Source organism: Periplaneta americana, chromosome 15 (genome assembly GCF_040183065.1).
Source record: "Periplaneta americana isolate PAMFEO1 chromosome 15, P.americana_PAMFEO1_priV1, whole genome shotgun sequence".
Lineage (NCBI taxonomy): Eukaryota > Metazoa > Arthropoda > Insecta > Blattodea > Blattidae > Periplaneta > Periplaneta americana.
The window spans coordinates 94,609,830-94,623,628 of record NC_091131.1 but is presented as its reverse complement, the minus strand read 5'-3'; the positions used below and the strand labels follow the sequence as shown (position 1 = coordinate 94,623,628).

At 32.4% G+C, this 13,799-nt stretch overlaps 1 protein-coding gene across 5 annotated transcripts in view; it reads left to right on the top strand.

Annotated features, from left to right (window-relative positions):
• LOC138715208 (carotenoid isomerooxygenase-like) overlaps positions 1-13,799 on the top strand; it is a 185,093-nt gene that overhangs the window by 25,094 nt on the left and 146,200 nt on the right. For all 5 annotated transcript variants that reach the window (XM_069847863.1, XM_069847862.1, XM_069847861.1 and 2 more), the window contains one exon: positions 2,571-2,717. In XM_069847863.1, the coding sequence (XP_069703964.1) occupies positions 2,571-2,717 (147 nt within the window). The remainder of the gene's footprint in view (positions 1-2,570; positions 2,718-13,799) is intronic.

Below are 13,799 nucleotides of genomic sequence, written 5' to 3'. Positions count from 1 at the left end.
TATTCAATTTTCTCCTCGAGATATAGCACGTAAACGATAGGCATCGATGCACCTGACATCTGTAGGATAGATTTACTGTTCACTTAATGCTTTGTGCTCTTGACGAGTCATAAGCGGCCAGCGAAAGACAATTTTCTCCCGCGTATGCGTGAAATTTCTGTAACTTTCTTGAAAAGAGCACGGCTTGTACGTGAACGGATGTTGCCAAGTTTACATAAGAAGTTTATGCAAGATGCGGGAAGTTTAAAATACTCGATCCTGATATTATACATCCCCACTACGCCAATACGGTAAAAGTGGAATAATAAAACTAGTCGTGCATTAGTGGAAACAAGGTGTTCACGTGCTCTTACCGCCACTGCTTAAGGGGTTTATTTGATTTAATAATATGATATAAATGAAAGTAATTTAAAGTAATACTTAAGGATTTAGTTACAATAACAACTTTATAATGTTAAAATGAAAACAAGGAGGCAAATTAATTTAGTTGACTAGTTTCGACTTCACTGTCAGTCATCTCAGTTATTATGACTAAATTTCTTTCAGCAAGTCGGCGGCTAAACTTATAAGCAGATCGTTCATGCACTGGTTTTTCGCTTGGTTGTGCAGTAAAACTTCTTCAAATGAAAATTTACACTTCATTTTACTTCATTGTCACAGGTGTTTAAATATATTGTTTTGTTTCTATGAAATCAGAGCGCACTAGCAGCATTGTCGTTGCAGCAATTTCATGACCTCAAGAATACGGGACTTCAGTGTTGTAGAGGTCTAAATACATTCATTTTTGGTTGTAAGAAATCAGAGTAAAAGTCTGAATGACGTGTAGGCGAGGCGTATTTTCATCCTGTCTCCTGAAACATTAAACTTACACGGAAAAATAAAGACTAAAAGAAGGTCAAATTTCGGACTGCTATTGTAGCGGGTGGACTAAAAGAGCATTGTCGTGAAATAAAAGACTTTTGCCAGTAGTTAATGAGGAAGGCGCTCGATAACACACAGAGATAAAGTGGAAAACGAACCAACTTACACCAGGGAGAAGTATTCATCGTCGTCGCAGGAATTTCATGTCCTCAATAGCAATTAACTAATTATTGCTTTTGTTTCTCACATAATTTTTATATTTCTTGGAAATTATTCTTATTTTCATCAGAGATAAATTTTTAAATTATATAATGAATCGGGAAAAACAAGAAATGAATGTTAATATAATATTAGTAGTATTCAATAGTTATTTATTTAATCTGGTAGAGACAAGGCCATTACGCATTTAAATATGCAAAATAAAAATACATATGCATTTAAACGGGAAAACTCTCGAAATATGCCTTTATGCAAAATAAAGTTGGCTTCAATTGAATGTAAAAACCATGATCGCAAAGTTCCACTTTTACTTTTTCAATATGTCAAATCAATAAAAAATTGCCTTACCCGACCAGAATAAATAGATAGATAGATAGATAGATAGATAGATAGATAGGTAGATAGATAGATAGATAGATAGGTAGGTAGGTAGGTAGGTAGGTAGGTAGGTAGGTAGGTAGGTAGGCAGGCAGGCAGGCAGGCAGGCAGGCAGGCAGGCAGGCAGGCAGGCAGGCAGACAGACAGACAGACAGACAGACAGACAGACAGACAGACAGACAGACAGACAGACAGACAGACAGACAGATAGATAGATAGATAGATAGGTAGGTAGATAGACAGACAGACAGACAGACAGATAGATAGATAGACAGATAGACAGACAGACAGACAGACAGATAGATAGATCAATGGCTAAATAACTAAATACATCAATGGCTAAATAAGTAAATACATCAATGGCTAAATAAGTAAATAAATGGATAAATAAATAAATAGATAAATAAATGGGTAAATAAGTAAATAAATAAATAAATAAATGGGTAAATAAGTAAATAAATAGATGGATAAATGGATAAATAAATAAATAAATTGTTAAATAAATGAATAAATAAATGGATAAACACGTAAATAAATAAACAAATAAGTAAATAAATAAATAAGTAAATGAAATAAACGCATAAATAAATAAAAAATTAATAAATGAATAATATGCCCAACAAACATACTGTAAATGTTTAAAAGCTCAGGTTTTCCTTCGTTTCTTCCTTGCTTTCTTTCTTTCTTTCTTTCTTTCTTTCTTTCTTTCTTTCTTTCTTTCTTTCCTGATTTAATTCCTTCAGTACTTTATTGAGGCTTCTGTTGTATATACATTTCTGTTGGTTAATATTAGAGGAATAAATGATAATAAATTAATTTCTAATCTTATTCATGCCCCTAATCATGAATTAGATGAAATTGAAATTAATATACCTTTCTTCCCTCCTTTCTTTAATTTATTTTTCCTTCTATTTCTTATTTAATACTTTTATTTCCTTTTCTTCTCTACTTTCATATACTTCCCTTCTTAATTATCCTTTTTTCACACCTTCTTTCGTATCCTAATTTTTCTGCTCACCAAAGTTGAAGTAACGCTCTTCAGATCATGAACTCAAACATGAAATAGATATGATCCATAAGCTATTTCGATAATTATATTTCTCTCATTACAGATTTGCAATTCGTGGTCATCACGTGACATACCAATCACGCTTTCTTCACACGCAGACGTATCAACGCAACATTGCCGCAAAGAGGATTGTTGTTACGGAATTTGGTACCAAAGCTGTACCTGATCCCTGCCAAACTATCTTCCAAAGGTACAGTGCATAAAATTCTAATTCAACTCCGTGGCATAAGCAATGGCATTTGAAAACTCTGTATGTAGTACTTTCAGAGCTGTTTTAACGCATGGACGAACCCGCCGGGGGTCTCGGTTTATGAGGGGGCGTAAAAATTGTGAAAATAACAATAATACTAATTAATAATAAGACTTGAATACAATATATAACATTCATGTGTTAATTAGAATTAAGTTATAGACTAGTTGACTAGTTTCGGCTTGGAAGCTATTTTCGCCCTACTTTCTTATCTATTTTCCCTTCATTTTCGCTGTATTTTCTGCTCTATTTTTTCGCTCTATTTTCTACTCAATTTTTCCCTCTATTTTCGCTGTACTTTCTATTTTCTGCTCTATTTCCGCCATTTTTTCTGCTTTATTTTTTTGTACTTTCTGCTCTTATTTCGCTCTATATTCTGCTCTATTTTTCATTGTTTTTTCTGCTCTATCTTCTGCTCTATTTTCTCTTCTATTTTCGCTCTATTAAAGCAGAATTCTCTGGTCTATTTTTGCTTCGTTTTCTGCTTTATTTTTACTCTATTTTCGCCCTATTTTCTACTCTATTTTGCCTTCATTTTCGCTGTATTTTCTGCTCTACTTTTTTGCTCTACTTTCTGCTACATTTTTCCTCTATTTTATTCCTATGATCTGCAATATTTCTGCTGTAATTTCTTCTTCATTTGCCCTCTATTTTCGATCTATTTCCTGCTCTATTTTGTCCTCTATTTGTTGTCTATTTTCTACTCTATTTTCGCTCTATTTTCAGCACTAATTTCTCTTTTATTTTCTCTTCTATTTTAGCTCTATATTCTCTACTTTCTTCACTTTTTTTCTATTTTCACCTGTATTTTATGCACTTCTATGCAATTATATTGTGTTATCTAATTGCATTGTATATTGTATAATTGTAATTTTGTTGTGTATCGTTTATATTGTGTGTACCAGTGCCATCGGGTGCTTGCCCACTTGCACTGTAAATACATACATACACTATTTTCCCAATATTTTCGCAATATATTATGTTCTATGATAATTATTTTCGCTGTATTTTCTCCTCTATATTCGCTTCCTGCACTATTTCCTTTCTATTTTCGCTCTAATTGGTGCTTTCTTTTCTTTCCCATTTTCCCTCTAATTTCTACTCCGCTTTAGCTTTATTTTCTCCATATTTTCTCCTCTATTTTCCCTTCATTTTTTTCTCTTCTATTGTCTCCTCCATTTGCCCTGTATTTTCCGATTATATTCGCTCTATATTTTTTCTATTTTCTGCTCTCTTTTGTCTGTTTTCTGCTGATTTTCAATTTATTTGCTGCTCTATTTTCGTTCTAATATCTGATGTATTTTCGCTTTATTTTCTGTTTAATTTTCGCTCTATTATGTTCTATTTTATGCTTTATTTTCTTCTTTATCTCGCTATGCTCTATTTCCTCTCTGTTTTCTGCTTTATTTTCTGATGTATTTTCTGCTCTAATTTCGCTCTATTTTCTGCTCTATTTTAAGTTGGATATCCTGCTCTATTTTCGCTCTATGTTCTGCTCTATTTTATCCTCTATTTTCGCTCTATATCGCTGAATTTTCTGCTGTATTTTCGCTCCGCATTTTGCTTATTTTCTACACTATTTTCACTCTATTCTGAAATGAATTATCGCACTATTTTCCCCAGATTTTCGCTCTGTTTTCTGATACATTTTCGCTCCATATTCTGCTTTATTTTCGCTGAATTTTCGCTCAATTTTCCCTCCATTTTCGCTACATTTTCGCTCTCCTTTCTGTTCTATTTTCTGATATATTTTCCTTCTGTATTCTCCTATTGTGTGCAAGAGTTCGCTGTATTTTCCTTTCCTTTTGCTCTATATTTTCTCTCTCTATTCACCTACATCTGCTCTACTTTATCCTCTATTTGCGGTCAATTTTCTGCTCTAGTTTCGCTCTATTTTGTGTTCTAATTTCCCTCCATATTCTGCTATATTTTCGCTCTATTCTTCGTTATATTTTCTCTTATTTAGAGCTATATATCCGCTCTAATTTCTGCTTTTTTCTGCTCTATTTTATCTTCCACTTTGTTCACAATTTCTGCTGTATTTTCGCTCCATTTTCTCTGTAATTTCGCTCTATTTTGTCTCAATTTTCAGTCTAATTTCTCCTCTATTTTCGCTTTATTTGCCTTCTATATTCTCTCTCTTTTTCCCTTATATTTCCAGCTATACTTTCTCAATATTATTCTCCATTTTCTACTTTTTCGTTTTATTTTACTCCTTTATTTTCTCCAAGATTTCTTCTCTCTTTTCTCACTATTATCGCTATATTTTCCGCTCTATGTTGTTCTCTATTCAAGCTCTAGTTGCAGGTGTATTTTGATTTTATTTTGTCCCTATTTTCTCCTATAATATCCCTTCATTTTAGGCTGTATTTTCTCTCTATATCCACTATATTTTTTGTCTATTTTCGCTCTGTTTTATATTTTCTCATTTTCGCTCTATTTTATGCTCAGTTTTCTCTGTATTGTAAATCTATTTGAGCTCTATTTTGCTCCATTGTGACTCTTGTCTCTTCTCTCGCTGCAATTTTTGTCGATTTTCTGCCCTTTTCCACTCTAGTTTTTTCTTTCATTTTTGCTCTATTTTCCACTGTATTATCGCTGTATTCTCTTCTCTATTTCCACTCTGTTTTTCGCTCTGGGTTAGGTCTGCAGTGTAATCAATTTTCTCTCTATTTTCTGTTTTATTTTTGTCTATTTTCTGTTCTACATGTCCTCTATTTACTACTATATTATTTGCTCTAATTTCTATTTATTTCCAGCTCTATTTTCTGCTGTATTTTCGCTTTATTTTCTTTCTATTTCACCTATTTTTTCTCTATTTTCGCTCTACTTTCTACTCTACTTGCCTATGGCTCTTTGCTCTATTTTCGTCTATTTTATGCTATATTGTCGCTCTATTTCTCTCTATTTTCTGCTATATTTTTTCTCTATTTTGTGCTTCATTTGGCTGTATTTTTATCCCCTATCTATACCATTTTGATCTATTTTATCTATATTATTATTTATTTTGAGTCTGTTCTGCTCTACCTCTTCTCAATTTTCGTTTTACTTCCTTCTTCATTTCCGCTCTATTTTTTCCAGAATTATCGCCCTATTTTCTGTCTATTTCCTCTCTGCCTTATTCTTTATTTTCACTCTATTTTCTCTTTCTTCTGCTATGCTTTCTTCTCTATTTTGTGCACTTCTTTCTCTCTAATTTCGCTCTATTTTCTCTCCAATTCCACCTCCACTTTCGCTCTATTTTTCTATTTGGTACTCTATATTCTCTATATACTCCTGTATTTTCTACTCATTTCTCAATCTATCCTGAATTTTCTTTCTATTTTCTGCCGCATAGTCTCTCTATTTCCACTGTATTTGCTCTCTATGTTCTCTATTTTCTGCTCTATTTTGCTCTACTTGCTATTTTTTATTTTCTCCCTATTTTCTCTTCTAATTTCCCTTCATTTTCTAATCTGTTTTCGCTATATTCTCGCCCTAATTTCCTATATTTTTTCTCTATTTTCTCCAGTATTTTCGGTCTACATTGTGCTCTATTTTCGCCCTACATTCTGCTCTATTTTCACTTCTACTTTCTCTATATTTTCTGCTCTATTTCTGCTCCTTTTCGCTCTATTTTCTGTGGTGTTTTCTACACTATTTTCTTCTCTATTCTCGGTATACTTTATATTTTCTCTCCTATTCCTCTATTGTCCCTCTATTTTTTGTCTATTTCCCGCTCTACTTTTGCTCTATTTTGTGCCCTACCTTCGTTCTGTTTTCCCTATTTTTCAGTTATATGTTTCCTATACATTATGTTGTATATTCTCTATTTTCTGCATTTTCTGTTCTATTTTCAATTTATTTCTGCTCTATCTTTGTTCTATTTTCTCCATGTTTTCCCTCTATATTTTGCTTTATTTTCAGCTGTACTTTCTCTATATTCTGCTCTATTTTCCTTCTATATTCTCTATTTTGTATCTATTTTCTACTGTTTCCTTTGTATTTTCTGCTTAATTTAATTCTCAATTTTCTGTTCCAATTTCGATTTATTTTCTTCTATATTTTGCCTCTATCTTTCGCTCAATTCTCGCTTTATTTTTTGTATTGAATTTTGCTCTTATTTATGCTCCATGTTCGTTGAATTTGGTACCCTATCTTGGCTCTAATTTCTGCTTTGTTTTCTCTATACTCATCTACTCTATTTTCGTTTTATTTCCTCCTCTTTCCTCTGTATTTTCTCACTATTTTCGTTCTACTTTCTGCTCCATTTTAAAATGTATTTTCGCTCTATTTTCTGCACTAATTCGCTCCTTTTTCTACCTGTTATCTGCTCTAATTCCTCTCTATTTTCTCCTCTATTTTCGCTCTACTTTTTGCTCTATTTTTGATCTAATTTAACTATTTCCTGCTCTATTTTCTCATCTATTGTCGCTCTTTTCATACTGAATTTTCGCTTTATTTTTCTTCTATTTTCTGTTCCATTTTCTGCTATATTTTCCTTCTATTTTTCTCTATTTTCTGGAATAGTTTCGTTGTACTTTCTTCTCTATTCACCCATATTTTATGCTCTATTTTCTCTTCTATTTGCGATCAATTTCCTGCTCTATTTTCTGCTCTAATTTCTCTCTATATGCTGCTATATTTTCCCCTCTATTCTCCGTTATATTTTTGTCCATTTTCGCTCTGTTGTCTATTTTGTCATATTGTTTCTCTATTTTATGCTCACTTTTCTGTTACACTGTAAATATATTTTAGCTCTATTTTCTGCCTTATTTTGTCTCTATGTTTCTTCACTTTGACTCTATTGTCTACTCTTTTTCATCTTCTCTCGCTGTACTTTGTCTCGATTTTCCGCCCTTTTCCGCTCTAGTTTATTTCCATTTCTAGTATATTATCCACCGTATTATCGCTGTATTTTCTTCACTATTTCCGCTCTATTTTCCCCTCTACTTTAGCTCTGTTTTGTGCTCAATTTCACTCTATATTCTGCTCTATTTTTCTCTACTTTCTTCTCTATTCTCTCTATTTTCTGCTTTATATGCCCTATATTTACTTTTGCTCAATTTCCCGAATCACTCCAGAGCCACACCCGGTTCGCTGAAGATTCACTTCTGAGTCACTCCCGATTCTCACGAGCAACTCCAGATTCGGTTCCGTGTCACTTCCGAGTAACTTCTGAGACACTGCCGATTTTGTCTCGAGTCACAACCGATTCACTCTTAGCTAACTCCTGATTCACTCTTGGGTAAATCCCGAATTACTCCAGATTCGGTACCGAGTCACTTGCAAATCACTGCTGAGTTACTCACGATAGCCTCCCAAGTCACTCGCAAGTTACTCCAGGTACTTATTTTTTTAATATATTTTCTCCCTATTTTCTTCGGTATTTTCGGTTTATATTCTGCTCTATTTTCGTCTTACATACTGCTCTATTTTCCTCTACATTCTCTATATATTCTGCATTTCTGTGGTATTTCTTGCACTATTTTCTGCTTTATTCTCGGTGTAGTTTATATTTTCTGCACTATTTTGACTATTTTGTAGTATATTTTCTCTCGAATTCCCTCTATTTTCTGCTGTATTTTCGGTCTATTTCCCCTCCACTTTCGCTCTATTTTGAGCTATACTTTTGTTCCATGTTCCCTATAACTTCAGCTCGATTTTGTCTATACTTTCAGTTGTATCGTCTCTATTTTCTGTATTCTCTGTTCTATTTTCAATTTCTGCTCCAACTTAGTATTATTTTCGCTCTATTTCCACTCTGTTCTGCTCAATTTTCTGCTGTAGTTTCTCCTCTATTTTTGCTGTAGATTCTCCCTATGCTATGCCCTTTTTATCTCTTTCGCTCTATTTTCTCTCCATTAGCTGTGAATTTTCTCAACTATTTATGCTAAAATTTCATCTCTACTTCGCTCCATTTTCTGCTTTATTTTTCTCCATTTTTTCTAATTTCTGCTCTAATTTCCTTCTATTATCCACTACATTTACTTCTCTATTTTTGCCATATTTTTCGTAATTTCTGTATTTTCGCTCTGTTTTTTTTTTGCTATTTTCTTCTCTATTTCCACTATATATTTTCCTGTGGTGTTTTTCTCTACTCTCTTATGTATTTTCGCTCTTTTTTCTCTATTTTCCTCTATATTCACCTTTATTTTCAGCTCTACTTTCTCTATATTCTGCTCTATTTTCTTTCTATATTTTCTATTCTGTATCTATTTCTACTGTGTTTTCGCTGTATTTTCTGCTTAATTTTATCCTCCAATTTCTGGTCTAATTTCGATGTATATACCTCTACACTTTCGCTCTATTTTTTGCTCAAATCTCGCTTTATTTGTCGATCTTTTTCTACTGTATTTTGCTATACTTTGTGCTATCTATCTATCTATCTATCTATCTATCTATCTATCTATCTATCTATCTATCTATCTATCTATCTATCTATCTATCTATCTATCTATCTATCTATCTATCTATCTATCTATCTATCTATCTATCTATCTATCCATCTATCCATCCATCCATCCATCCATCCATCCATCCATCCATCCATCCATCCATCCATCCATCCATCCATCACTCACTCACTCACGCACTCACGCACTCACGCACTCACTCACTCACTCACTCACTCACTCACTCACTCACTCACAGCACTCACGCACTCCACACACACCCCCCCCCCCCTCGGTGCGTGCGGCCCCTCTCGCGTCAACACACACACACACATCACTCACACACACACTCACACACACACTCATCACACACACACACACTCACACACACTCACACACACTCACACACACTCTCACTCACACATCACCCTCACTCTACCACACACACGTCACACAACACCACACACACACACTACACTACCCACTCAACTCAACACTACTAAACAATCAAATACTACAGATCACCAAACTCACTACACACACTCACACTACACACCCTTTCTCTCTCCTCACTCACTCATCACATCACACACTTCCATCATACATCACAACCACACCACACAACCATATCAACACTTCCTCACTAACTACCACTCCAAAACTCTCATACACACTACCACATCAACACTACAATCACTACACACCACATCTACTCACTTCAGCACAGTCCCAATTATTCAATCACATCTACATTATTATTATCTCTCCTATTCTATTCTATCTTCCTATTCTATTCCAATCAATTCTATCCTATTGTATTCTATCTATCCTATTCTATTCCATCATTCCTTCTACCAATCTATTCTATTCTATCTATTCTACTCAACCCATTTTATCTCTATCTCTATTCTATTTTATCTATTCTATTCTATTCTATCTATCTATCTATCTATCTATCTATCTATCTATCTATCTATCTATCTATCTATCTATCTATCTATCTATCTATCTATCTATCTATCTATCTATCTATCTATCTATCTATCTATCTATCTATCTATCTATCTATCTATCTATCTATCTATCTATCTATCTATCTATCTATCTATCTATCTATCTATCTATCTATCTATCTATCTATCTATCTATCTATCTATCTATCTATCTATCTATCCTAATTTATTTATCCAATTCTATCTATCTATCTATCTATCTATCTATCTATCTATCTATCTATCTATCTATCTATCTATCTATCTATCTATCTATCTATCTATCTATCTATCTATCTATCTATCTATCTATCTATCTATCTATCTATCTATCTATCCATCCATCCATCCATCCATCCACCCACCCACCCACCCACCCACCCACCCACCCACCCACCCACCCACCCACCCACCCATCTATCTATCTATCTATCTATCTATCTATCTATCTATCTATCTATCTATCTATCTATCTAAATATTCTATTCAATATATTCTATTCAGTCTATCTATTCTAATCTATCTCTCTATTCTATTCTATCTATTCTATTATATCCATTTTATTCTATTTATTCTGTTCTAATTTATCTATTCTATCTATCTAATCTATTCTATCAATTCTATTCTATCCATCTATCTCTTATATTCTATCTATTCTCTTCCATTTATTCTATTCCATCTACTCTATTCCATTTATTCTATTCCATCTATTCTATTTCATCTACTTTATTCCATTTACTCTATTCCATATATTCTATTCTATTCTATTATATCCTATTATACCAATTCTGCTCTGTCCATTTTATTCTATCTACATTATTCTATCTCTCCTATTATATTCTATCTTTCCTATTCTATTCCATTCTATTCTATCCTATTGTATTCTATCTATCCTATTCTATTCCATCTTTCAATTCTATCCATCCTATTCTATTCTATCTATTCTAATCTATACCATTCTATCTCTATCTCCATTCTATTTTATCTATCTATTCTATCTATTCTATCCTATTTTACCTATGTATCTATGTATCTATCTATCTATCTATCTATCTATCTATCTATCTATCTATCTATCTATCTATCTATCTATCTATCTATCTATCTATCTATCTATCTATCTATCTATCTATCTATCTATCTATCTATCTATCTATCTATCTATCTATCTATCTATCTATCTATCTATCTATCTATCTATCTATCTATCTATCTATCTATCTATCTATCTATCTATCTATCTATCTATCTGTCTATCTATCTATCTACTTATCTATCCTAATTTATTTATCCAATTTTATCTATCTATCTATCTATCTATCTATCTATCTATCTATCTATCTATCTATCTATCTATCTATCTATCTATCTATCTATCTATCTATCTATCTATCTATCTATCTATCTATCTATCTATCTATCTATCTATCCATCCATCCATCCATCCATCCATCCATCCATCCACCCACCCACCCACCCACCCACCCACCCACGCACCCACCCACCCACACACCCATCTATCTATCTATCTATCTATCTATCTATCTATCTATCTATCTATCTATCTATCTATCTATCTATCTATCTATCTATCTATCTATCTATCTATCTATCTATCTATCTATCTATCTATCTATCTATCTATCTATCTATCTATCTATCTATCTATCTATCTATCTATCTATCTATCTATCTATCTATCTATCTATCTATCTATCTATCTAAATATTCTATTCAATATATTCTATTCAGTCTATCTATTCTAATCTATCTCTCTATTCTATTCCATCTATTCTATTATATCTATTTTATTCTATTTATTCTGTTCTAATTTATCTATTCTATCTATCTAATCTATTCTATCAATTCTATTCTACCCATCTATCTCGTATATTCTCTCTATTCTCTTCCATTTATTCTATTCCATCTACTCTATTCCATTTATTCTATTCCATCTATTCTATTTCATCTACTTTATTCTATCTACTCTATTCCATATATTCTATTCTATTCTATTATTCCTATTATACCTATTCTGCTCTGTCCATTTTATTCTATCTACATTATTTTATCTCTCCTATTCTATTCTATCTTTCCTATTCTATTCCATTATATTCTATCCTATTGTATTTTATCTATCCTATTCTATTCCATCTTTCAATTCTATCCATCCTATTCTATTCTATCTATTCTAATCTATAACATTCTATCTCTATCTCTATTCTATTTTATCTATCTATTCTATTCTATTCTATTTTTCTATCTATCTATCTATCTATCTATCTATCTATCTATCTATCTATCTATCTATCTATCTATCTATCTATCTATCTATCTATCTATCTATCTATCTATCTATCTATCTATCTATCTATCTATCTATCTATCTATCTACTTATCTATCCTAATTTATTTATCCAATTTTATCTATCTATCTATCTATCTATCTATCTATCTATCTATCTATCTATCTATCTATCTATCTATCTATCTATCTATCTATCTATCTATCTATCTATCTATCTATCTATCTATCTATCTATCTATCTACCTACCTACCTACCTACCTACCTACCTACCTACCTACCTATCCATCCATCCATCCATCCACCCACCCACCCACCCACCCACCCACCCACCCACCCACCCACCCACCCACCCACCCATCCATCTATCTATCTATCTATCTATCTATCTATCTATCTATCTATCTATCTATCTATCTATCTATCTATCTAAATATTCTATTCAATATATTCTATTCAGTCTATCTATTCTAATCTATCTCTCTATTCTATTCTATCTATTCTATTATATCTATTTTATTCTATTTATTCTGTTCTAATTTATCTATTCTATCTATCTAATCTATTCTATCAATTCTATTCTATCCATCTATCTCTTATATTCTATCTATTCTCTTCCATTTATTCTATTCCATCTACTCTATTCCATTTATTCTATTCCATCTATTCTATTTCATCTACTTTATTCCATCTACTCTATTCCATATATTCTATTCTATTCTATTATATCCTATTATACCAATTCTGCTCTGTCCATTTTATTCTATCTACATTATTCTATCTCTCCTATTCTATTCTATCTTTCCTATTCTATTCCATTCTATTCTATCCTATTGTATTCTATCTATCCTATTCTATTCCATCTTTCAATTCTATCCATCCTATTCTATTCTATCTATTCTAATCTATACCATTCTATCTCTATCTCCATTCTATTTTATCTATCTATTCTATTTATTCTATCCTATTTTACCTATGTATCTATGTATCTATGTATCTATCTATCTATCTATCTATCTATCTATCTATCTATCTATCTATCTATCTATCTATCTATCTATCTATCTATCTGTCTATCTACTTATCTATCCTAATTTATTTATCCAATTTTATCTATCTATCTATCTATCTATCTATCTATCTATCTATCTATCTATCTATCTATCTATCTATCTATCTATCTATCTATCTATCTATCTATCTATCTATCTATCTATCTATCTATCTATCTATCCATCCATCCATCCATCCATCCATCCATCCACCCACCCACCCACCCACCCACCCACCCACCCACCCACGCACCCACCCACCCACACACCCATCTATCTATCTATCTATCTATCTATC